The sequence below is a fragment of the Bubalus kerabau genome, chromosome 9, assembly GCF_029407905.1.
Source record: "Bubalus kerabau isolate K-KA32 ecotype Philippines breed swamp buffalo chromosome 9, PCC_UOA_SB_1v2, whole genome shotgun sequence".
In the NCBI taxonomy this organism is placed as follows: domain Eukaryota; kingdom Metazoa; phylum Chordata; class Mammalia; order Artiodactyla; family Bovidae; genus Bubalus; species Bubalus kerabau.
The window spans coordinates 50,223,827-50,250,692 of NC_073632.1; the positions used below are offsets into that span (position 1 = coordinate 50,223,827).

The window sequence follows — 26,866 nt, forward strand, 5'->3', positions numbered from 1 at the left end:
TGAGTTTGCTCAAACTCATGTCCATTGAGTCAGTGATGCCATCCAACCATCTCATCCTGCATTGTTCCCTTCTGCTCTTCCCCTCTATCTGTCCCAGCATCAGAGTCTTTTCCAATGAGTTAGCTGTTCACATCAGGTGCCCCAAGTATTGGAGTTTCAGCTTCAGCATAAGTCCTTCCAATGAATATTCAGGGTTGATTTCCTTTAGGACTGACTGGTTTGATCTCCTTACTGTCCAAGGGACTTTCAAGAGTCTTCTCCGGCACCACAGTTTGAAAGCATCAATTCTTTGGTGCTCAGCCTTCTTTATGGTTCAACTCTCACATACATACATGACTTCTGGAAAAACCATAGCTTTAACTATGGACCTTTGTCGACAAAGTGATGTCTCTGCTTTTTAATATACTGTCTAGATTTGTCATAGCTCTTCTTCCAAGGAGGAAGCATCTTCTAATTTTGTGGCTGCAGTCACTATCCGCATTAATTTTGGAGCCCAAGAAAATGAAATCTGACACTGTTTCCATGGGTCCTTTGGAGAGTCCCCATCTCTCATCTGCACATTCGTTGTCAAAGACAAAGGTAACTCTTCTCTGGCTGATCATTTACAGTTCTTCCCACAGCCTCAAGGCATCTGCAGGTAAATCTCTGGCTTCTCTTTCCTGAGGCCCCTTGTGCCTCCAGATAGTCCCATAGAAAGGATCTAAGCTAATCTCACTTCAGATCTGGTCTCTTAGAAACACTCACACATCCTTTGCCCAAACAAACTCAGGGCATGCGGGCTGATCGCTGCACCACCTCTCCTCTGTTCTTCCATCAGACTTTTTTCTCATGGAAATGAAACAATAATACTTTCTGTCTCTTGAGCTCCAGGGTCAGAGATCAAGCTACTCACAGGGCCACACTGAAGCCCATGGGAACATGGGACAGTTTTTTCTCCACAATTCATCTTCTATTCAACCTGCTTTTCAGCCTCTGCAGTTGGGTGCGCCGCTGCACGTGGGTGGTCATCTACAGCTGTAAAACTGGCTTCCCACCACCTCCATCTCTTTTTGCAAGATTTCCACACTTGACTCTTGTATGGGGAGCCTACTGTCTTGCAGCTTCAGCCAAAACTAAAACTAAAATAATTTCATTTTAACATCCTGTCCCAGGAACCCCCCTCCAGCTTTCCTTAAGTGATCATTGAAGAAACCCTTGCCTTGGTTTCCACCACATTCTCTCCCCTTCCAAACTCACCATGCTGAGTGAAGTTCCTGTCTTTTTCCTGGAAGTAGCCACCTTGTTTCTTCCCTTGACTGGGGCAGGTATTTCTACCTAAAGCTGATTTCCTTCCTAGGTGTTGTGGCTTTAGAAGCAATTACTTCAGTTGTCGTCAAGAACCTTTCCCCAGCCCATGGATGCTTTGAAAAAATGAATTGCTCCAAATCAACCAACTTTGTGGAAATTGCTCCTTATGCCCTAGGTGTTACAGGACCAAGTGCTGTGTGTTTCATGTGTCTAGGGGCCTCGGGGAGGGTGGAAGAAGCAGCAATGGCATGGTAGGCTCTGAGCAGCCCCCTGGCACATGTCTCTCCTACCTGTCTCCATGGGGCCTAGGATGATACCATTAAAGAGTTTGCCTTTAGAATAAGACATTGCCTCTTTAGGACTGCCTTGTCAAAGTTCCTTTGTGTGCATGCTAAGTCACTTCAGTCATGTCCGACCCTTTGCGACCCTACGAACTGTAGCCCAACAGGCTTCTCCGTTCATGGGATTCTTAAGGCAAGAATACTGAAATGGGTTCCTATGCCTGTCTCCAGGGGACCCTCCTGGCCCAGGGATCAAACCTATGTCTCTTATGTTTCCTGCACTGGCAGGTGAGTTCTTTACCACTAGTGCCACCTGGGAAGCCCCAAAGTTCCCTTAAAGGATAACGTATCATGTTATTATTACCTTGGATGAGGAATTAGTTTATTACCCACTTTCCTACCATTGTGGCAAGAAAGGCAGGTGCCTTTATGAGGGAAGGACTGGAGGTCTTTGTTGACTTAAGGCTTTGTATCCATGTTATTCCTAAATAAGATCATACAGTCTTGAACTCATTTGAACCAGATCCTGCCCTGCCCCAAGGTTGTTCATTCAAAGCTGGAGTGTTCCAGGCTTGGTGCCACACAGTTAGAGGGTTTGTCAGCATTATTAGGGCGTTTCCAGAAGACAGTAAATCAGACAGTTAAGAAAATACAAAGCCAGGACACACAAGGAACTGTCACAGAAACTAAGATGTTTGTGGGGTGTTTTTTTTTTAAAAAGGATGATTTGGGAAAGAAATGATTTTCTGTTCTAGGATGTGACACCAGGTCACATGGATTTGTTCTCTATGGTCCTGAAGATATACTTAATTAACCTTCAAGTCTTGTCACTCAAGTTCTGGTCAGGAACATCACCATCAGCCAAGAAAGGAAAAGCTCAACAGCCCTCCCTCACTCCTTTGCAACAGATCCTAGGTGTTTAAAAACACATTAAAGTTTGAGAACTGTGGGTGTAAGGAGTACTCTCCCAGGTAAAGGACTTGGAAGGTGAATAACAAAGTGGAACTCTCAGAAGATGGCTCCCTCGGGAGTCAGGTGGCATTGACATTGTAAAGATCTTTGAAAAGTCAAAACTGGTTAGAAGTAGATGGAGCTGCTTGGATGGTGTGATCTCCTCATGACTGGTGACAAAAGCAGATGTCCACTTGTCAGGGCCGTCAGGCTGAACTCAGGCATCCAGAGGATGTAAGAGCAAGATGTCCTCTCTGGTCCCTTCCAAGCTGAGAGTCACAGCTGGGAGTGGCAGAGAAGAGCCGCAGACAGTAAGAGGTGAGGGCCCCCAGGAGCCCTGTGGTGGGATCCCCCAGGAGGGAAGATGAGGATACCAAGGTAGAAGGGCTCACAGTGGAGCAGAGAGCATGCTTCTTCCACATCTCTTCCTTAGACCTTTCAAATATAAACTCTCTCACCAAATGATCTTTCTCTTGTGTTCAGGGAAAACCAGCTTCAGACCCATTCAGCTGCCTGAATTCAGTCTGGACCGTGGAGTTCTTGGCTTGAGATTGGGTAGTTCAGTCATTTTCCTCTACGTCTATTAACTGACTGCCAAATGTTCATGTTATCAGGTGGAGAGCAGCTCTCTGGGTGCTTTAGGAAAGTGGAAGCAAAAACATGGATTTGATAACATTTTTGGTTCTTGATTTGCATTTGATAACAATTTTACTTTACCTTTGAATGGTGGCTTCCCTGGTGGCTCAGAGGGTAAAGCGTCTGCCTGCAATGCGGGAGACCTGGGTTCAGTCCCCGGGTTGGGAAGATCCCTTGGAGAAGGAAATGGCAACCGACTCTAGTAATCTTGCCTGGAAAATGCCGTGGATGGAGGAGCCTGGTAGGCTACAGTCAATGGGATAACAGAAAGTTGTACATGACTAAGAAACTTCACTTTGAATGTTGGGGGGAAAAGGTCTCAGTTATAAGTAAGCTTTAGCCAGTGCTTCTCCACTTTGACTGTGCCCTGGAACCACCTGGGCATCTTGATGAAATATGGACTCTGGCTCAGGATGGCTGGAGTGGGCTGAGAGCCTATGTTTCTGACAGGCTCCCAGGGGATGTCCTGTGCCGTTGCTGCTTAGGAACACAAGGAATGAGAAGGTGTGTGCTGACTGAGTCCTGCTCACAGAGGGAAATTTATGTCAGATTTTCAGTAAAATACACCTATCTACTCTAGGATGCTGCCGCCCTGTAGGAGCATTGATGCTGAGAATGAGCTGGATGAGATGTCCATGGGTGTGAGGGGGCAGAGTGGTCAGGCAAAGTGGCACAGGTGAAAATGCAGGTGAGAAAAAGGAGGTTTGCAGTGCTGGGGAAGAAGGTAAAAGAAAGAAAAGAATGATGACTGGCACATTTCTCAGTGTGGCAGCACTGAAAAGCACTGTGACCTCCGACCAGCACTGGCAGGAGGGTCTTTGTTGCCTTCCAAGCTTCCCAGAATCCCTAGAAGACCCTAGGGATCCATTCTCTCAGACCCTTGTCTGCACAGCATTCATGGCTCTTAATTCTGCCTTATACTGCTAGAATCCAGGTCCAGACCTCATCTCCCTAGGTAGACTTGAGGGTGAGAACTTGAGGAGAGCCTGAAACACAAGTCCACAGTAAATATTTTACTGACTCCAATTCGGTTTGACACAACAGAACAAACTGTGCTCACCAAGCGTTGGGGAGATCTTCTTTGGAAACCACAAATGTGATAGCTGAAGTCTTTTGCGAGATCTAATTTAGTGATTGGTTTCCTGCCTTCTAAAGGTTTGACTTGATGGGAACAAATTGTTTACTTTTTGTTGAGTAGCTTTTTTGATACACAAATGGTGAGAGTGGGAGATGAGAAAGGCCATTGATTCTTGACGCTTGATGTTTTCGTCCTTGGCTGGTGGTCTTGGAGACAGGCACCAGAAAACTCTTGGAGTAACAGACATGCACAGTATCTTCTGCATACCCAGCATCTAGAAATCAAATCTGCTTCCTTGTTGAACTACAAGTTTGTCTAATGTAATATCTCTACAAAAGAATGACTATCCAGAGAATATCTCTTTCCAAAAGGTTGTTTATTTCTAAAAGGCAATAGAGCGTACCAAGTGGCATGAGTTCCATTATATAGAAACATCCATATGGCCAGACGGCAAATGTTTTCTGAGTTCCCTCTACTTGTGATGCCTGCAGAACTGAGGCCACTTGGTCAAAGCCAACCAGAAAGGCAGCAGCGAAGTGGAAACTGAGCCCAGGTCTCCTCCCTGGCCCTTTGCTTTTCTTCCCAAGCCTATTGATAAGGCCCCATTACCCAACACTCACTGAGTGGGGTATCTGTCCTATTTCCTGGCTCAGAAGTGTGACCACACAAAATGGATGTTCACAAGTGGCTTGTGGTACTCTTGTGTCACTTCTAGCAAAGATGTAAAAGAACAAAACAAACACCAATGCCCACTTAGCAAAATCTAGGCAGAAACTGAACTCTAGGTAGATCAGTTATCCTTTCTCCTTCTGGGTTAATATCTTGGCCGCAAGGAGTGTCTCATCCTTATCCTCGTGCCCTAGTTGCATCATTGCTGGATGACATCCACAGGACAGGCAGAACCTATCATCCTAGACACCAGGAGAACTTCCTCATCCCTACAAAATCCACACAAAGGGGCCTACTCCACCAACGACAGGCATGGTTTGTGTGCTCACTCAGTCATGTCCAACTCTTTGTGACCCCATGGACTGTAGCCCACCAGGCTCCTCTGTCCATGGAATTTCCCAGGCAAGAATACTGGAGTGGGTTGCCATTTCCTACTACAGAGGATCCCAACCCAGTGATCAAACCAGTGTCTCTTGCATCTCCTGCATTGGCAGGTGGATTCTTTACCACTGAGCCATCTGGGAAGCCCCAGGCATGGTTTAACCCAGTATTTTAAATAATATATGAAATGATTGGGTTAAAAAAAGAGAAATGAAGGAAGGCATGTGCAGGCCAATGATCAGAATATTGCAGAGCTATGTTCATCCTGTTATAGCCATGGGCTATGTGAACAAAATGAGTGGTTTGATTTTCAAGCCATGTGTTGAAATTGGGGTCATTTGGAAGGAGAAAAGAGTATTAGTACCAAGCTCAGTTTTTAAGAATCTTTGAGAGAGTCTTGATGGACACATGAAAAGGAAAATGTCCAGGACTTCTTTGGCAGGCCTATGCTTAAGACTCTGTACTTTCAATGCGAGAGGCATAGATTCAATCTCTGGTCAAGGAAGTTCCATATGCCACAGGAAAAAAAAAAAAAAAATAGAATGTCCACAAGTTCTGCAGTAAATACAAAGGCCTTACTATATTTTTAGACAGATATGTCCAGGAGAAGCCCAGCCAGAGCTCTTACAGCATGGGAGAGGGAGTGATTGCCAGTGTAGAATTCCTGATCTTAATTCTGCTTGTATGCCTATATGAGTTCATTTAGGAAAAGCTATTTATTCTATTTTCAATGATATCATTCATGAACGTATACTGTCTGTACTTTTTAAAACACTGAACTAAAAGGGAAAAAAGGAACCTCTAAGTAAAACACTGGGTTTTGTAGAATCTTAAATAGATTTTTATAATGTTCAGCAATTTATTGAATTCTTTTGCATTGTAAGGCTTAGGTTCTCTTTCAAATCCTACAGATATTGAGGAAGCACAAAGATTCAATAATTATTGGTTAAATGAATGAATGAATGCTCCAATTAAATTGTTGGAACCTCCCAAGGAATTTTACTCATTTATTTGGCTGCACCAGGTCTTCATTGCAACACATGGGATCTTCGAGCTTTGTTGAGGCATGCAGTCTCTTTTAGTTGTGGCATGTGGGATCTTTAGTTGCAGCAGGAAAACTCTTAGTTACGCCATGTAGCATCTACTTCCCTGACCAGGGATGGAACCCCAGCCCCCTGTATTGGTAGCACAGAGTCTTAATCACTGGACCACCAAGGAAGTCACTCAAGGTACTTTCAATATGAGATAAATAACCCAGTATTGAATCACATTGACCAATTTGGTAATATTTTAATGTTAAAATGAAACAAAAAGAAACAAAGATAATGCTCCTCTTTCAAGGTCACAAATAAAGTCATGTTGTGGATTAAAGACACCCAAGACTTGAGGAGCAGAATGATGATGGTTGTAAATCCCTAGTAGGCTTTCTCCTGTTTGGGAGAGCTCCTTCTAAGAGGGAGTAAGGAGGAGAAAAGAGGCCGTCAAAAAAGAGGTGGTGTAGACTCTTTCTTCCCACAAGGCTGGCCTCAGGAATTCTCTAAAAGATACCTCTACCCCAACCCCATGCCTCTCTTCAAATAATGAAATCTACTGGAAATCTTTTCCTTTGTTCCATGAAGCTAACTGTCCTTCAGGTGACACCCTACCCATTAGTCCCCCATGAGCCACTCTAGAAGTGGAGATCATACTGGGGACATCTGGGTCAGCTGCAGAAGGCCTTCTGTGTCTCTGGCAGGCCTGTCCAAAGAGGCTCCTGCCTGTGATGGAAGAGTATATGAGATGTGGCCATCCCCAAATCTCCAGGGCCCACAGGAGCTGTAACTGGAGACTATCTTTTGGGCTGCTTCTCTGGACCTGTACCCTGAGCTTCTGTGGTGGGTTCTATGGTAATAGCTGCAGGTTATCCACACCAGTATCTACTGACCATGTAACAGAACTAGGAATAAAATGATAAACCTTGTCAAGAGGAATTGAAGCAACTTTGGAAACCAGTAGGCATCTAAGATAAACTCCACAGACTTTCTCCTATTAGTGGGTCATTTCTGGGTCTCAGACATAAGTAGCAAACCCTTTGACTGTTGGAAAAAAAAAAAAAAAGAATCCCATAAACTTCCTGACAGAGAATTAAATATTCTAATAGCATATACATCTTAACTGCTATTGAATTAATAATTGTAACTTCCAACCTAGATATGCAGAGTCAAGAGGAATGTATTATTCCTTTCCCACCTGTAATATTTGTATATTGCTGTGTGACAAATTACCCTAAAATTTAATTTAACATGTATCATCTTACAGTTTCTGTGATCGGGAATTCAGGTGCAGCTTGACTGTGTTCCCCAGCTGTGGGTCTCTCACAAGGTGGCGAGCACCTCAGAGCTTGGCTAAGGAAGGACCCACTCCCTAGCTCATTCATGTGGTTGTGGGCAGGATTCTGCTTCCCACGAGCCATTGATTCCTTGCCATGTAGGCCTGTCCACAGAGATGCTCACAACATGCAGCCTACTTCACCCACTCGAGAAATATTGGAATGCCTTCCTAAAAGTCAGGATGTCCATTTGGAACCAGAATTTATATGGTGTCCTCTATTCCAGGGACTCCAGCATTTTCCTGAGTAAGGGTCACTCTAAGTTTCCCCAGTTTCCTATAAAGACCCAAAAGTTGTTGAAGAAACAGAGCTTGATGGCAGAAAGCCCCCCACTCTCGCCATCCCCCTCCATCTGGAAATTCCCAGAAGCCTCTGGGTAGAGGCTTTGGCAAAGCTGCAAAGAAAAGACTACAGAGAGGGAACCTGTTCTCCTCTGGAGACTGAAAGGGCGTTCACTGTTCTAAAGTGGCCGACGTTGGGCAAAATTGCCTTTGGGCAAAATTTCCGCGAGAGGAGATCTTAAATCATAAAGAACAAAGTCTCAGGCAAACCAGCAACATTAGAAAGGACTAAAGAAGTTCAGGTGTCAGGCATTAAAATTACGGTCGGTTTCTGTACATCTCATTAGGGAGGATAAGTATAAATGTGCTTGAATGGACCAGAGGGGAGTCATAAGGTTGATTCTGAGGGCTGAGTGATCTGAACTTAGAGACAAGCTTGAAGGGAAGATCTATACTGGCCAGAGACCAAGTTAATGGAAAATTTAATTGAGGCGAATGAAAGGCTAAGCCTCATAGGTGGTGTGGCCCAGTGCCCTTTGAACCAGGAAGGCTGGGACAGCAGGCTGCAGAGGGCCCTGAGGGAAAACACGATGAGCTTATCTGAGCAAGAACAAGGGGCGGGACCAAGCAGGAGAGAAGGAAACCTGCAGACCTCCGCGAGAACCTCAGCGAAAGGCGGCAGGAAGGCAGAGAGGAAATCTGGGGGTTTCTGACACCAGGCAGTCCCTCAGAGGTCCCCCCTAGGTCCCACAGCACCGAGCACGGGCTGGGCACCTGCGGTGCTGGAGAGGAGCGTGCGTGAGGCACCTGGTGGCGCAGCCACTCAAGGTAGGAACCCAGGTGTCGGGCTCTGAGCCGGGGAGGGCAGCTCTACTGGGACCTGCGATTGTTTCCTGGCCCTCCTCCCCAGCTCTTTCTGTTTCTTTTTGCAGGTCTCTTTCCCTGCTTTTCAGAGTTTACTGGCTGTGCTTCTTAGGTGGTGGCACCTGATTAAGCAGAGGGGAATAGTTACCCCACAGATAATCAAGAGGCGATGTAATCAGGTTGACTGTATTACTTTCTCTTCTAATCTGGGGTTCAGGGCTAGGGATCCATGGTGCTGCCATCTCGTTATGCAGCAGAGCCAAGGCATTCACACACGGAGCCCTCTGGACACTGATCCCGTGGTCTGACCTTCCTGCCAGCCTGGGCAGAGTTGTGTGGCCGGCTGGGCTGGGCAGACCTGCTGGCAATCAATCTGCCAGGAGCAGAGATGACTGAAGAAAGGGTTCACTCTGTGCAGCTGTTCCTTCAGCTGGAAAGTTGTGACTGATGTGGGGAAATAAGATGGGGAATGGAGGGTGAGTGTGTCTGTATGTGTGTGTGTGTGAGAGAGAGAGAGAGAGAGAGAGAGACAGAGAGAAGGCGTGGGGAGAGAGAGAACTATTTAGTGCTGGGAAGAACAGAGTCTGAGATGGGTGTAGGGTTATTATTGCATGTAGAGATCCTATTTGAGAATAATTTTGCAGATCGTGGTGTCGCCACTTTTCAAGGCTTTGTTTTAGAGAATGCAAGTTAAGTGCCATTAAAATTCTTTAAATAAATTAAATAGTCCAAGCTCACTTAACTGTGAGCATTTGGGTCTTGTGTCCTACATGAAAATAGGTCAACACACCTCAAAAGAATTCCCTGGCCACTCCTGCTGCTCTCGGACTTTCTCTCCTGGCTCTTGGCTTTCTCCCTCCTGTCCCTCTGCCTCTTCTTGCTTCTCCTCAGAGGTTCTCCACATTCCAGGCACTCAGTTGACCTGGGAATGCAGCAGGCCGGGCCGTGCTGGGTGTTTTGGAAGCTGAGGATGCAGGGACATTCCCCCCTCCAACCCCGCCCCAGCCTCTGCAGGGGCGCAGGCAGAGGGAGGAGTCCACCCTCCTCAGACCCTAGAGCTGTGTTCCCTGAACGAGAAGGCTTAGACCTGGTGCAGATTCAGGAGCAAAGGGCTATCCTTTGAGGCTGAGCAGGTTTGAACTCTTCTGGAGTATGCTTTGGGCTTCCCAGCTGACTCAGTGGTAAAGAATCTGCCTGCCAATGCAGGAGACCTGGGTTTAATCCCTAGGTCGGGAAGATCCCCTGGAAGAGGAAATGACAACCCACTCCAGAATTCTTGCCTGGAGAATTCCATGGACAGGGTAGCCTGGTGGGCTACAGTCTCAGTTCAGTTCAGTTGCTCAGTCACATCCGACTGTGCGACCCCATGGACTGCAGCATGCCAGACTTCCCTGTCCATCACCAACTCCCAGAGCTTGATCAAACTCATGTCCATTGAGTTGGTGATGCCATCCAACCATCTCATCCTCTGTCATCCCCTTCTCCTCCTGCCTTCGATCTTTCCCAGCATCAGGTTCTTTTCCAATGAGTTAGTTCTTCACATCATGTGGCCAAAGTTATTGGAGCTTCAGCTTCAACAATCAGTCCATCCAATGAATATTCAGGACTGATTTCCTTTAGGATTGATTGGTTGGATCTCCTTGCAGTCCAAGGGACTCTCAAGTCTTCTCCAACACCACAGTTCAAAAGCATCAATTCTTCAGCACTCAGCTCTCTTTATAGTCCAACTCTCACATCCATACATGACTACGGGAAAAACCATAGCTTTGACTAAAGACGGACCTTTGTTGGCAAAGTAATGTCTCTGCTTTTTAATATGCTGTCTAGATTGGTCATAGCTTTTCTTCCAAGGAGCAAGCATCTTTTAACTTCATGGCTGCAGTTACCATCTGCAGTGATTTTGGAGCCCAAACAAATAAAGTCTGTCACTGTTTCCACTGTTTCCCCATCTATTTCCCATGAAGTGATGGGACCAGATGCCATGATCTTAGTTTTCTGAATGTTGAGTTTTAAGTCAACAGTTTTACTCTCCTCTTTCACTTTCATCAAGAGGTTCTTTAGTTCTTCTTCACTTTCTGCCATAAGTGTGGTGCCATCTGGGTATCTGAGGTTATTGATATCTCTCCCAGCAATCTTGATTCAAGCCTGTGCTTCATCCAGCCTGGCGTTTCGCATGATGTACTCTGCATACAAGTTAAATAAGCAGGGTGATAATATACAGCCTTGACGTACTCCTTTCCTGATTTGGAACCAGTCTGTTGTTCCATGTCCAGTTCTAACTGTTGCTTCTTGTCCTGCGTACAGTTTTATCAGGAGGCAGGTCAGGTGGTCTGGTATTCCCATCTCCTTAAAAATTTTCCACAGTTTGTTGTGATCCACACAGTTAAAGGCTTTGGCATAGTCAACAAAGCAGAAGTCTTTCTCATCTTCATTACCTCCACCATAGTTTGGTCTCAGGGCTACAGTCTGTGGGGTCGCAAAGAGTCGGACACAACTGAGCGACTGAGCACACACAGAGCACGCAGCGTATTCTTTGGCCTAATAGGCAGACTTTATATGTAGCAGCTGGGGGAAACCGTAATCCACAGATAGCCACAGTGAAAAAGGCACACCAGCCTCTTTTGAAAGTTTCCAAGACACCAAATCCTGACAATGTGGCAGGCTTCTGTGAGAGCCATTTGTGCCTGTGCCTTTCTATTTAAGCACACTCTTGTGATCGTACAAAAGCAGATCAGTCCTTTTCCGGGAGGAAAGACTTCATGATTTACAAGTGGCATCCTTAGCGTCTTGGATAGAGGCAGGGTTTATAGAAGAGAAGTACACCAAGTGCCTCTTGTTCACCCTACTGTGCTGCTGTCCACAGCCATGAAACAGCTTTAACTAGAGGCTGGGTTGTTGCCTCCTGTTTAATGAGAGCTGCCAGGTGACAAGACAACTCATTTCAGATGAGAAGGAATTTTCTCTCTCATCTCATCTGGGAGAAAAGGACCAGGAATGTGTTAATCTGTCAGCCCTCTGGTTTGCCATGAGTCTGCGTGTGGAAGACGGATCTTCATAAGGCACTCTCGCCAGACAATCCCAGGTCTGCTGGCCCCATCTGGTGTTCACTCCCCAGTCATCCACAAAACTGCTTGAAAAATACAGTTCTGTCTCCAAGGATAGGTTTGGTCCTTCTTCTTTTTCAAATGGTCGTTTTGTAACAAACAATTCATGAACCACAATTCATTAAATTCTTAAACTACTAGAAGTTCTGCTTACCTGTAATTCATCTTCCCCGTATGTTGGATGGCTTAATGGTTTTAAGAGTATAAACTGTATGTATCCAGCAGTCATCTTTTTAACTGAAGCAATAGGAACTGGGGTCAGATATAAGGAAGAAGTTTTAGGCAGTGAGGTTTGTGGCATAATGACCTAACTGTGAGGAGACTGTAAAATCTCTTTGGGGAATGTTTTAAATAAGAGGCTCAGCTATTTACTTTATTTTCCTTTCCAAACACCACCCCTGCCTGAAGAGAGAATTTGGAGTGAGCTCCAGGTGTTCCTCCGTTAATTTACCACCTTCGTAATTTTTGCTTTGTTTGAGGAAACCTAAAGAAGTATTTACTCAAGATATTCCTTTAAATGGATTCATTTCTTTTAACCTTAGCCTTTAGTCATCTCAAGCAGTGATATCTTATCAGTGGAAGCATAGTTTGATGGGTTAATTATATTTTATTGCTGTGCACTAAAATACATGGCCATAAAAAGATAACATTCACCAGTTTTTGTGTCTTCCAAAAAGAAACACGTTTAAGTCCTAACTGCAGATATTTGTGAAAGGGACTTTCTTTGGAAATAGGGTCTTTGCACTAATCAAGTTGTGATGAGGTCACACTGGATTATGGGTGCCAATCTAATGACTGGTGTCCTTATAAGAAATGTGGACACAGATTCAGACACACAGGGAGAAGGCCATGTGACAACAGAGGCAGCGGTTGGAGTGCTGTGTCTGCAGCCAGGGAACACCATGGGTCGTTGGCTATCACCAGAAGCAGATAGGCAAAAAAGGATCTTCTAGAGCCTTCAGAGAGCATGACCCTGCCAATACCTTGATTTCAGACGTGTAGCCTCCAGAACTAGGAGAGAATAGATTTCTGTTGTTTGAAGTCACCAGATTTGTGGTAATTTCTGCAGCCTTAGGAAACGAATACACCTAAGTACCACCAAGAATCAGCCCCTGGTGGGCCAGTGGGACACATTTTAACACTTGAGGAAATGTTGGGCAGGGTGCTCAGTGAGGGTCCTTTTCAGTCCTGTGGTTGAAAGACGGCCTTCGCTGGGTCAGTTGTTTTTACCCTCAGGTGTGATGTAAGTGTCAGCACCCCTATTTGTAAAGGTGAGGAAAAGGCTGTCCTAGTTGGGTTGGAGCAGCTGCATCTCTTCAATTCTGAACGGCACCCTGGTGTGTGTACCTGAGCGTGCTGCTCTCTCCCGGGCTTCCCGGGAGCTGCAGGCTGTGCGGGACCATGTCTGCGGCTTAGTGAGCCATCTCCACGACTGTCCACCTGACCACCTTCGGAGTCACTGGCAGAGCCTTTGCCAGGTAGAGGGCTGTTGTTTGATAGTCTCTCAAGTCAGTTTTACTTTATGATGAATTCATTTGGATCATAGCCCAGAAGCTGACTTTTATTACCTTTGATCTCACCCATGGTTGTCAGCAGTTTTTAAACCAATACAGTCCACATTCCCTTGTTCCGCATCTCCACACGTTGTCATAGGAGAACAATATTCCATCTGCATCTGTATTTTTCAGCCATACTGCAGATTGCTGAATTATCTGCATTCACTACTGTAGATTGTCAGACTTCCATAGGCATATTTAATTTGGATTTGAAATATTTAATAAACAGAATAAATGTTTTAGAGTTTTTCATTGTTTGCCATGCATCCACATGAAGCATTCATATTTAGTTCTTAACAATATGAATTTTAATGCATCTTCTCTGTAATAGCAGCCTTAGTGCCCAAATGTCTACTTAATAAATATTTATTGAGCACCTTCTGTATGCCAAGCATCATGCCAGACACTATGAGTAGCTTCCTCACATACATCAAAGCACCTGCCACTGGGGACACAGAACGGATTAGTATCCCAGTCTAGGAATACTGTTTGATAAAGGGAATGGAATGGCAGCCTTGCTGCTGACTGGCTAGGAATGTGCTGGCCATATTAGTAGATTCTCAAAAATGTTTGTCTTCCTCTTCAGCACTCCACTCAAGAAGCAGCCTAGTACGTAGCTTCATAGCCAGCTCCTTCCCACTGATGTCTTCTGACCAGGAGGGATGCTGAAATGGAGGCCATCCAGGCAGAGGTGCAGGGTTCCAGGTTCCTGCAGACCTCTTGCAGCACTGCGTTAGCCACAAAAGATGAGCACAGGGCACGCAGGCCTCCCCTCTGCTTCTCACATCCCTGTCCTAGTGGCCAAAGCAGTGTCAGGCTGGACTGCACAGCACTCTCAGGAATCTGTTCACAGCCAAACACTGGGGCCTCTGTGATGTTTTTTAAAACAGCTTTATTGAGATATAACTCACATATCATACAATTCACCCATTTAAATTCAACAGCTTTAGTAGAATCACAGATTTGTGCAGCTCTCACCTCAGTCAGTTGTAGAACATTTTCCACACCTCAAACAGAGCACACCCCTTAGCTAGGACCCCCAGCTCCCCCAGTCCCCAGGTCCTGCTGCTGCTGCTGCTAAGTCACTTCAGTTGTGTCCGACTCTGTGCAACCCCATAGACGGAAGCCCACCAGGCTCCCCCATCCCTGGGATTCTCCAGACAAGAACACTGGAGTGGGTTGCCATTTCCTTCTCCAATGCATGAAAGTGAAAAGTGAAAGTGAAGTCTCTCAGTCATGTCCGACTCTTCGCAACCCCATGGACTGCAGCCTACCAGGCTCCTCCGCCCATGGGATTTTCCAGGCAAGAGTACTGGAGTGGGTTGCCATTGCCTTCTCCGAATCTCCAGGTCCTAAGCAACCACTAATCTACTTTTTTGTTTCTATAGACTTGCCCATCCTGGACATTTCATACAAATGAAATCATTTAATATGTGATATTCTGTGGCCTGGTTTCTTTACTTAGCATAATAGTTCAAGCTTCGTTCACACTGTAGCATGGATCAATACTTCATCCCTTGTATGCCTGAATAATATTCCGCTGTATGGATATGCCATGTTTTGTTTACCTATTCATCAGCTGATAGTTATTTGGGTTGTTTCTACATTTTGGCTCTTATGATAGTGCTTCTGTAAATATTCATGTGTAAGTTTTTGTGTGGAAATTTCATTTTTCTTGGAAATTTATATACCTACGAGTAGAATTGCTGGGTCATATGGTGAACTTATTTTTAACCATTTGAGAAAGAGCCAGGATGTTTCCAAAGAGGTTGTACCATTTTACATTCCCCTCTGCAGTGTGTGAGGGTCCCAGTTTTCTCTGTGTGTGTGTGCTGTTGTGTCTGACTCTTTGCAACTCCATGGACTGCAGTATGCCAGGCTCTTCTGCCCTCCACTATCTTCTGGAGTTTCCTCAAATTCATGTGCATTGATAGTGATGCTATCTGAGCATCTCATCCTCTGCCACCCTTCTATTCCTTTTGCCTTCAATCTTTCCCAGCATCAGGGTCTTTTCTAATGAGTCCACTCTTCACATCCGGTGGCCAAAGTAGTGGAACTTCAGCATCAGTTCTTCCAATGAACATTTAGGGTTGATCTCCTTTAAGATTGACTAGTTGGATCTCCTTGCGGTAAAAGGGACTCTCGAGAATCTTCTCCAGCACCACAATTCAAAAGCATCAATTCTTCAGTGCTCAGCCTTCTATATGGTCCATCTCTCACATCTATACATGACTACTGGAAAAACCATAGCTTAAAGTACAGTTGATATTTACATATTTTGTACCCTGTAACTTTGCTGAATTCATCTCTTAATTTCAATAGTGCTTTATTGGATTCCTTAGAATTTTCTACATAAACAGATAGTTTTAACTTTTCCTTTCCAAATTAGATGACTTTTCTTTTCCTTACCTATTTGCCCTGGCTGGAACCTCTAATTCAGTGTTGACTAGAAGTAGCAAGAATAGAGACATCTTTGTGTTGTTCCTGATTTTAGGAGAAAAAGTGTCCAGTCTTTCACCATTAACTATAATGTTAAGTGTAGGGTGTTTTGTGGAATGCTTTTTTTCAGTTGGAGGAAGTTCCCTTCCATTCCTAGTGTGTTGAGTTGGATTTTGTCAAATGCTTTTTCTGCATCTATTGAGATAATCATATGATCTTTGGTTTTCATTCTATCAATGTTGTATGTTACATTAATGGACATCGTCAGTTCAGTTTGGTTCAGTCGCTCAGTCGTGTCCAACTCTTTGCCATCCCATGAACCGCAGCACGCCAGGCCTCCCTGTCCATCACCAACTCCCGGAGTCCACCCAAACCCATGTCCATTGAGTCGGTGATGCCATCCAACTATCTTATCCTCTGTCGTCCCCTTCTCTTCCTGCCTTCAATCTTTCCCAGCATCAGGGTCTTTTCCAATGAGTCAGCTCTCCGCATCAGGTGGTCAAAGTATTGGAGTTTCAGCTTCAACATCAGTCCTACCAATGAAGACCCAGGACTTATCTCCTTTAGGATGGACTGGTTGGATCTCCTTGCAGTCCAAGGGACTCTCAAGAGTCTTCTCCAACACCACAGTTCAAAAGCATTGATTCTTCTGCACTCATCTTTCTTTATAATCCAACTCTCACGTCCATACATGACCACTGGAAAAACTGTAGCCTTGACTAGACAGACCTTTGTTGGCAAAGTAATGTCTCTGCTTTTCAATATGCTATCTAGGTTGGTCATAACTTTCCTTCCAAGGAGTAAGCGTCTTTTAATTTCATGGCTGCAGTCACCATCTGCAGTGATTTGGGAGCCCAGAAAAATCAAGTCTGACACTGTTTCCACTGTTTCCCCATCTATTTCCCATGAAGTAATGGGACCTGATGCCATGATCTTAGTTTTCTGAATGTTGAGCTTTAAGCCAACTTTTTACTCTCCTCTTTCACTTTCATCAAGAGGCTTTTTAGTTCCTCTTCACTTTCTGCCATGAGGGTGGTATCATCTGCATATCTGAGGTTATTGATATTTCTCCCAGAAATCTTGATTCCAGCTTGTGCTTCTTCCAACCCAGCGTTTCTCATGATGTACTCTGCATAGAAGTTAAATAAGCAGGGTGACAATATACAGCCTTGACGTACTCCTTTTCCTATTTGGAACCAGTCTGTTGTTCCATGTCCAGTTTTAACTGTTGCTTCCTGACCTGCATATAGGTTTCTCAAGAGGCAGGTTAGGTGGTCTGGTATTCCTATCTCTTTCAGAATTTTCTACAGTTTATTGTGATCCACATAGTCAAAGGCTTTGGCATAGTCAATAAAGCAGAAAGAGAAGTTTTTCTGGAACTCTCTTGCTTTTTCCATGATCCAGTGGATGTTGGCAATTTGATCTCTGGTTCCTCTGCCTTTTCTAAAACCAGCTTGACCATCTGGAAGCTGTATATTACATTAATGGGCATCATCATGTATTACATTAATGGGCAACGTCATGTATTACATTAATTGATTTTCAGATGTTAAATCAACCCTGCATCCCTGAAACAAATCCTACTTGATCATGATGTATAAGTTATTCTGTATGTTATGGATTTGTTTTGCTAGTATATTGTTGATAATTTTTGTATCCATATTAATAAGACATTGATCTCTAGTTTTCTTGTGATGTCTTTGTCTAGTTTTGGTATCAGGGTATTGGTGTTCTCATAGAATGAGTTGGGAAATATTCCCTCCTTATATTAGTCTGCCCGGCTTCCATAAAAGAAACCTCATCCTCGGTAGCTTTAACTTTATTTTCTCATAGTTCTGGATGCCAGCACTCTGAGATCCAGCTGTTATCAGGGTTAGTTTCCAGTGGCCCACTCTTCCTGGCTAGTGGACAGCCACTTTCTCTGTGTCCTCACATTGCCTCTTCTCTGTGCGTGTGTATGAAGAGGGAGACTCTCTCATGTCTCTTCCTCTTCTTGTCAGTACTTTCTTTTTAATCAGTACTATTGGGTTGAGGCCCTACCCTTAAGACCTTAATTAACCTCAGTTATCTCATTATGGCCCCTCTCTCCAAGTAGAGTTGCCCGGGGGGGCTAGAGCTTCAATGTATGAACATTTGAGGGGGACACAATTCAGTCCATAGCACTCCATTTTTACTTTTTGGAAGACTTTGTGAAGAACTGGTTTTAATTTTTCTTTAAATGCTTTGTAGAATTAATTTCTGAAGCCATTTAAGTCTGAATTTCTTTGTTTTTTGATTACTAGTTGATCTCTTTACTTGCTTTATGTCGATTCAGATTGTCTATTTCTGTCCGTTTGTCCATTCCTTCTAATTTACCTAGTTTATTGGTGACAATTTAATATTTTTTAATCCATTTTATTTCTTTGAGATTGGTGTTAATGTCATCTCTTTCATTTCTGAGTTTAGTAATTTGAGTCTTCTTTTTTTCTTAGCCAATCTAGCTTAAAAACTTTGTCAATTTTGTTGATCTTTTCAAAGAGCTAGGCTTTAGTTTCATGATTTTCTCTATTTTTTTGTCCTCTATTTAATTAATTTCTGCTTCAGTCCTTATTATTTTCTTCCTTGTACTTGCTTTAGGTTTGGTTTGCCCTTCTTTACTTCAGTATTTTATTGAGGAAGATTAGGTGATTAATTTAAGATTTTTCTTTTTAAATATAAATATTAACAGATATAAATTTGCTCTAGGCACTGCACCGCTTTAGCTGTATCCCACATGTGGTGGTTTTTATTTCTAGGCCAGCTCCAAATGCATCCCCATATATGAGAAGACCTGGTAGTTGCCCTAATTAAATCAAGTCTTTATCTTTTAATACCTATATTGTGGGAGTAACCCATACTGGTTTACAGAAGACATCTGGATCTCGTGGCCCCAGATGTGCTTACTTATTGCCAGCCTTGGGGGGTCCATTGGTTTTTCTTTTTTAAAGTCACTCTGGGGATGTCCATATCTGTTTTTATCATGTGTGGTATTTGGATGGTTATTGATGGAGTTAGACAGATATGATCTTATCTAGGGTCAAGAAGAAAAGGAATTGCTAGAATATTTTTCTTCCTCTTTCTATTCCTATAATTCCTCTAGGCCTTGTCTTTCCAAACAAAACAAAACACCCCACACCATTTGTATAGCTCACAGATAGAGTTCAACAGGCTATAAGAATGAGCTTTAAAAGTGTAGAAAGTCCTGATCTGCTTGGGTGAGGGAGCTGAGGAGAAGGTTGGTAGGCTCTTCAGGTCCTCTACTCTCTCTGGACTTTAGATAGGGTCTTTCTCTCTTATCTGCAGGGTTTGGGGAGGACCATGGGGCCATCCAGATCATCATTTATGTCCCTAGTTTGTTCACCTTGTGGAAGGTTAGTGCCTTCATGTATACTGGAACTGAAAGCATGGGGAGGAAGTGCCGCCACACCTGTACCAGAACGCAGGCCAGAGTTGTTTCTCCTGACTCTGGGACATCGTGACTCTGGCTTGATCTCTCCCAGGAATCTTGGGCCAGGTAAGGAAGGCAGTGGTTATGGGCAAAAGAAGAGGGAGCCAGGAGATTCCAACAAGCTGGCAGAGACTCCTGGAGGAGCAGAGCCATAGAGGAAGAAAGACCTTTGTTTGAATTTTATTTACACGTCATCAATAACCAAGATGATCTCATTTTCCTTGGAACACGAAAGGTCACATGTCCTAATCCCTACTAAAGTCTGCTTTGTTGGTGAGGCAGGTGTCATTCTGCTGAGAGCTGAGCTACTGGGGTGTATGCCTTGGGGTCCATTCCTTCTCCTCTGTCATCCCCACACACAGTGGCACCTGTGCTGCTGGGGAAAGATTTTCCAAGACCCAGAGCCTGGTGGCCTCTTGACTGCTCTCTAATTTCTGCTTCTCTGCTCTGCCTTCTTGCCTAGCAAAAACAGTCACCACCGAGGAGTGCCTGGTGAACCCTGCGAGCATGAACCGCTATGGCGTGGACCCCTCCTCCCCCACCTTTAGCCACAGGAGCTCCCTGCCCACCTCCTCTTCGCTGTACTGCAAGCGGCAGAACTCTGGAGACGGCCACCTTGGGGGTGGCTCAGCCACCACAGTCGGTGGTCCCCGCACCAGCCCCATGTGCCCCGGAGGCCCCTTGGCACCTGGGCTGCGGCCTCCTGGCTCCAGCCCCAAGAGGAATGGGACCGCTCTTGAAGGAAACAGATGTGGTAATGTAACGCATGATCTGGCTTCCCCATGACCTGACCTCCAGTGCCCTTGCCCTGAGACCACCGAGTATAGAGGGACTGGGGACTGTGGCTGTTTGAATGTGGGAACACAGGGAAATTAGATGTTTCTACAAATCCCTTTGTGCATTTTTGTTGTTCTTGAAGGCAGCTGACTTCAACCTTTGACCACAAGCAAAGACAATGGTGTATGAGAGTGGGTTAAACTGTAGGAATAAGTAGAATCCAAAATGTACAGTGGCTCAGCTACAATAGAAGTTTTTATAGTTGGTGTGTGCATCACAATTCAGAGACCTGGGATCATCCGTTTTGTGGCTCTGCTGTCCATGCTCCGTGCATTTAGCAGGTGGATTGGGTCGGTAACTAGCAGTTTTCAGCCACTGCTGATTAGAAATGTTCCTTCCTTCTGCCTGTTTCCTCCTGTGGTGCTGTGTCTCCTCATCTCTCGTACTTTTTCCCTTCCATCTCACAGTAGGAGCCAAGCTCTCGGCTTCATGAGGTCTTCCCTCTAATCCTCTGCAGCCCCAGAAAAGCGGCCTGTCTGAAGCATAGCCTAAATAGCTATGTATTGAGCACCTACTATGGGCCAGACACTCTCCACACATTATTTATGACTTTTATGAGTTATAAATGAGCCATCAGGGAAGCCCTATTATTATTTCAGGTGTATATTATTATTGTAGGCATTATTAGATTCAATATACAGATAAAGCATGTGAAGATCAAGAGGTCAGTCAAGCACTGAGCCAGGATTTGACTTAAGCTGGCTCTAAAGCTGGCTTTCAAAAACTGTGCCTGGGATTTTCACATGCTCAGTGGGCTTCAGTGGGTCCCTCTGAGGTTCTAGGGGAAGGCTGGAGGGGATGGGAGCAGACAGGACTCCACCACCACCCTCTGTAACCAGGGCCTCTTCACATTTGCAGAGTGGGGTTCTTCATTTGTGTAGCTTGAACAGAGCTTGCACAGCTAAACACATGTGGAAACCATAGAGATAAACCATGCTAAACTGAGTGAAGGTAGATTAAAATAGGAGAGAAAATCCTGGCCTCCTTACCCATTAGTCACCTAGCAGCCAGCTTGGGTGCTGCCGCAGGCCTTCTGGAGGGCTATTAAGTTTTCCCTCTGCCCAAAGAAGTGCTTGGTATTGCTCTGAAATTGCATCCCAAGTGAAAGCAGTCAGTATTAAGAAACCATATTTCTTTAAGAGGGTTTGACCCAAGTCATAAAACTGGAAGGGACCTAGAAATGGATTTTCCCCCATGGTGCTAACCTTAATGGTTTAAACCTGCAGAAATCAGAAACTGGTATGAGACTGGGTGAGAAGGTAGGTATCAGTGATGGGACAGACTTCTCAGTCCTCTCTCTCCCATGAATTCTTACCCTGGACTACTACTCTCTTGATATATCACCTCTGCCTATGGACTCAAAGGATGTATTCACAGGATACATTTTCCTATTTTTTGCTGATACTCAGGTGAAAATCTGAGAGCTCACCTCTGTCTCTCATCCAAGATATAATCACTAAGAACTAGTAATATAAAGAGGTTTTTGGATAACAGGAGATGCTGTAGAATTCCCAACTGAGAGTGTGTCCAAGCTTCAGAATTGAAGTAACTTCAACATTGTTCTTACCTTACCACCTACATGCTTTCCATGGGTTCGAGTTTGAGTCTATAGGGTATGGCCTTGGGTGGTGCATAGAGAATGATTCAGCCAGAAAAAGAAGAATGGGAACAGCACTCTATGTGGGGCAGGGGGTAAAGTGAGTGAAGGTGTAGTAGGGCTTATTCATTCCAAGGAATGAGAAGAGTTTGTGCAGGGACATGGACGGAAATCATGCTGGGAGATTTGGGGTTCAAACCAAGCAGATTGGGCTTTCTTTACTCTGTGGAAATCAGACATTTCTGAACAGGGACGTGAGATGGTGGCCACAGAACTCAGGAAGACGAATCTATTGGCCACTATGGAATTGACGTTTAACAGTAAGAAGACTAGCAGCTACCTTTGATTAATTCTTACTGTTTAATGCTTCACATTATCGCATTTAATCCTCACAGTGTGGTAGGTATTTGACTGTTGAGGCAACTAAGACTCAGAGGGATTTTGGTCAGTCCTGGCCAGCGTATACTCATGGAGCACAATATGCTTGTCTAAGGTCCAAGAGTGGAGCTGTGAGCAAGATAGATATGGGCCCTGTTCTTGGACAGTCTCCAATTGCAGAGAGACTGATGGTGAACAAACAAAACCGAGGCGGCCCTTTTGGAAGCCGATGGGCTTCCCTTCAGGATGCTTGTCATCAGGCTCCAGCCCAAAGCCACAGAATCACATGATTCTTACAATACTCTCGAGAAACAGCATGAAGAACCTGAAGCCCATGAAGAATAAGATGATCAGGTCCAGGAAGGGGTTGGAAACCTGGCCACCGGCTCTCATTCTCTGCGCTTTGCACACAGACACGCTGATAAGGCTTCAGAGGTGTGAGAATGTAGTGCCTTCATGTTGCCCAGGAGAGGCGGTGGTTTGAGGGGACCTTAGCAATCCTTCCCAACTCCTCATTTCCCAGCAGAGAAGCACAGAGACACTCGCACAGTGGTGGGTGGAGGGGCCTCTGACTCCTGGCTCATTGATCCTTCTCTTCCTTCATCGGATTCTATCATGAGCTAAAAAGTGTCTTCTGAATTATGAGTGAGCAAAAGGAAATTATGCGTGTGCTTGTGGGCCTGTATGAGACAGAGAGTGATACACAGGCAGCCGCAGGCGGACCGGGCTGTGAAGGTGTCCGGAATTACTTTAGATGGATTCACAGTCATTCCATTCCTGGTGGGTGTGAATTCAGCATTAGAAGGAGCCACCACCATCTTCATCCTACATCCATTCACAGCTGGGTTTCACTCTGCACATGTCTCCAGCAGCACCCAGGGAACAGATCTGACCGTGCACCAAGTTCTCTGCACTGGAGAATGCCCCCCTTTCACAAAGGCAATCAGCGAGTGCTTTGCACACTCTGTTCTTTTAGGAACAAGATTTTTTTCACATCTATCATGTCTGACCACTATGCAGTCACATCTGCCTAGCCTGGCTATGTCAGCCCAGACCCATGTGTCTTCCTGACAGCCTGACAGCAGCTGGAGGGACTGTGTGGTTATTATCTTTGTGTGAGCATGGCAGAGGCTGGAAAGCTCCCTCTCTCCCTCCTAGAGCTAGTTCACTTTGGATCCTGAGCTGGTCTCTAGGTGTGACAGCTTCCTGCTACTGTCTGTCTTGCGTGACTCTAAGGCCCCTCAGAGAGGAAACATGAAAATGCCCACAGCTAGGACCAGGTGCCAGGAGCGGAGCCACTTTCCCTCCACACTCATTGCCTGGAGAGCCTCACCCTAAAGACTAGCCAGACCCCTTGCTCAATCCCATGGCTGTGGCTCACGGAGACAGCCTTTCCCTGGCCTTGCTCAGGGGACCTTAGGCTCCCATGGATGGTGTTGTGAGTCAGTCTGGTGTTTTTCCTTCCTGTCAAACATGGGAAATTAGATTTGACCTCTGCTCTGATCACTCTAAAAATCATTCTTGGCACTGAAGGCTTCCCGCCTTTGTAATCAGAGCATCTATTATCACCCTGATTACTGCCGACACTCCGATGGGGCAGGCTCCAAAGGCAAATGCGATTTCCGTGGTTCCTCCTCCCCTTGTTGAGTGCAGATGTCCTTAAATGCAATGAAATCATCTCTAATAAGCATGCATCCACATTCAGATAGCCGCGGGGTGCATTAACAGTTTCCTGGCAAAATGCACCCCCCACCTTATGCCAGATCACCTAAGGGGACCCTTCCAGGTCTAACAAGGAAAAGGCAGGGAAAATCTCAAAGAAAATCCAATTCTCAACCAAACCATTGTATTGAGAATAGACACAGCAATGTGATAATATATTTTTCTCAGCACCAATGCAGAGCTGTGCCCTTCTCAAGCACATTGAAAAGAGGAGGAAAAAAGAGACAGCAGAAAAACTGCTGCACCCTGAGATTAAAGAACATAAATGGAAAGGAAGTCTTCTCAACTACGAACTTAGAATTACTCTGTAGGGAAGCTGCTTCATTGTTCAGAGCCTGAAAATAAGATTAAGGATTACACACACAAAGCTTTTGTGTAAATTACTAATATTGTTTTTGCAAAGTGTATTGATTTGTTTTACATTCATTGAACCCATATTACAAATGTATTTGCTTGGAGGCATGGAGGAGTTAACGATTATAAACCCTGTAATGAGAGGATTCTGGGCTTCCCAGGTGGCACCAGTGGTAAAGAACCTGCCTACCAATACAGGAGACGTGAGAGACACAGATTCGATCCCTGAGTTGGGAAGATGCTCTGGAGGACGGCATGGCAACCCACTCTAGTATTCTTGCCTGGAGAATCCCGTGGACAGAGGAGTTTGGCTGGCTATCGTCCACAGGTTGCAAAGAGTCAGACACGACTGAAGTGACTTAGCATGCACGCACACAATGAGAGGATTACATTTTTCACCAAACTCTTAGCCCAGGACCTGGTACAGAAGAGATGCTCATTAGGTGTCTGTGGATGACTAGGGGGAAGATGAAAAAGATCATCCTCAAGAATTTAAAAGATAACTGGAGGTTACAGGCAAGCGCATGCATAACAGTAATACTAAGCAGAATGTGCAGAGCATCTTTAAGAGAAGAACAAAGATTTGGGGGTTAAAAGTAGAGGAAGGTGACATCCAGATGGCAGGACATGGAAATGCTGCCTGTGAGGGGATCTACCTGAGCTTTGATGGCTACTAGAACTTCTTTGGAAAGGAGGAAGGATAAACACCTTAAGAAGAGGTGGCAAGAATACACAGTAGAGCTGTAAAAAAAAAAGATCTTCATGACCCAGACAACCATGATGGTGTGATCACTCACCTAGAGCCAGATATCCTGGAATGTGAAGTCAAGGGGGCCTTAGAAAGCATCACTACAGAGCTAGTGGAGTTGATGGAATTCTAGCTGAGTTATTTCAAATCCTAAAAGATGATGCTGTGAAAGTGCTACAATCAGTATGCCAGCAAATTTGGAAAACTCAACAGTGGCCACAGGACTGGTAAAGGTCAGTTTTCATTCCAATCTCAAAGAAGGGCAATGGCAAAGAATGGTCAAACTACCACACAATTGTACTCATTTCACATGCTAGCAAGGTTGTGCTCAATATCCTTCAAGCTAGGCTTCAACAGCACGTGAACCAAGAATTTCCTGATGTACAAGCTGGATTTCGAAAAGGCAGAGGAACCAGAGATCAAATTGCCAACATCCGTTGGATCATAGAAAAATCGAGAGAATTTGAGAAAAACATCTGCTTCATTGACTACACCAAAGCCTTTGACTGTGTGGATCACAACAAACTGTGGAGCATTCTTAAAAAGATGGGACTATCAGACCACCTTACCTGCCTCCTGAGAAACCTGTATGCAGGTCAAGAAGCAGCAGTTAGAACCAGACATGTAACAACAAACTGGTTCAAAATTGGGAAACGACTACATCAAGGCTGTATATTGCCACCCTGCTTGTGTAACTTATATGCAGAGAATATCACATGAAATGCCATGGATGGATGAATCCCATGTTGTAATCAGCAGGGATGGAAGAGAGGAGATCCCTGTGAGAGGCATCCTTCTAAGAGCTTCAGAATAATTAAATTTGAGGAGCAAATAAAGGACAGGAGAGATGACTGAGGTTTCAGAAGCATGAAGAGGAGGAGATGCTGCTTCTAGGGAAAGAGGATGGATTAGTTTGGGACATACAAAAGAAAAAAAAACACACCACCCCCAAATATTGCCTAAATACTGACTCCCTACTCTCTTCCTCCTTCACTGATCTTGCACCATTTAATCTGCCCTGGGGGAAAAGCATTTATGCCACAATGCAACTCATGTCCCTGACCAGCATGGGCCAGGCACGGGACCAGGCTCCTGTTGTCCAGGAACCCCGTCTAGTGGTGAGGTTGGAGTGAGCGCTTCGGCAGAACCAAGGGCTGGGGAGGTGCTCAGTGTGGGCGCAGGGTACAGACCTCTCACAGACAGGGCTTCCAAGACCATGGCAGTAGAGACCCAGGACAAGCATCGAAATGCTCCCTCCATCCTGCCATGTCATCTCAGGGTAATGCCAGCGAAGTCACACAGGACCTGATGTCATTTTGGCATCACAGCACTCCAGAGCCTATCATAATAAGCATTCTCTGGCCACCAAGGCCTGGTCACAGGAGGTCCAGGGCCTACAGAGACAGAAGTGGTCAGGAGGGGTCTCTGAAGTCTAACATGGGTCAGCATTTCCACTGCTGGAGGAGATCCCTCTTCTGGTGCTCTCCTCTGTATAGATGAGGGGGTGGGGGGTTGCCTCTGGGAGCCACCTCCGGTGCACTTCTAGCCTCACTCGGTCACAGGAGATCACTCAGGCCACCTTGGACTCAAGGGCCAGGCAAGGGGGCAGGCCGCACCAGGTGGGCATCGAGCCCAAGCCCGCAGCCTCACGGCCTCCCTCTCTGTGCTCTCCCCTCCAGCCTCAAACCCTTCTCCGGACAGGCAGGATGCCCGGCGGCCAAGGAGCAGGAACCCTTCCAGCTGGTCCGTGGAGGATGTGGTCTGGTTCCTGAAAGACGCAGACCCGCAGGCTCTGGGGCCCCATGTGGAGCTCTTCCGGAAGCATGTATGCACCGTGGTGGGCCTCGGGGGTGGGGTTCAGGGAGCTGT

The 26,866-nt window shown here is 45.3% G+C and overlaps 1 protein-coding gene across 2 annotated transcripts in view; it reads left to right on the top strand.

Annotated features, from left to right (window-relative positions):
* SCML4 (Scm polycomb group protein like 4) overlaps positions 1 to 26,866 on the top strand; it is a 40,430-nt gene that overhangs the window by 10,845 nt on the left and 2,719 nt on the right. The window contains exons 1-3 of one of the 2 annotated variants that reach the window (XM_055535281.1): positions 8,357 to 8,760; positions 19,825 to 20,115; positions 26,677 to 26,822. In XM_055535281.1, coding sequence (XP_055391256.1) covers positions 19,869 to 20,115; positions 26,677 to 26,822 — 393 coding nt within the window. In that variant the 5' untranslated portion in view covers positions 8,357 to 8,760; positions 19,825 to 19,868. Of the gene's footprint in view, positions 1 to 8,356; positions 8,761 to 19,824; positions 20,116 to 26,676; positions 26,823 to 26,866 lie in introns of those variants that run through there. The other variant, XM_055535282.1, reaches the window with a different exon arrangement.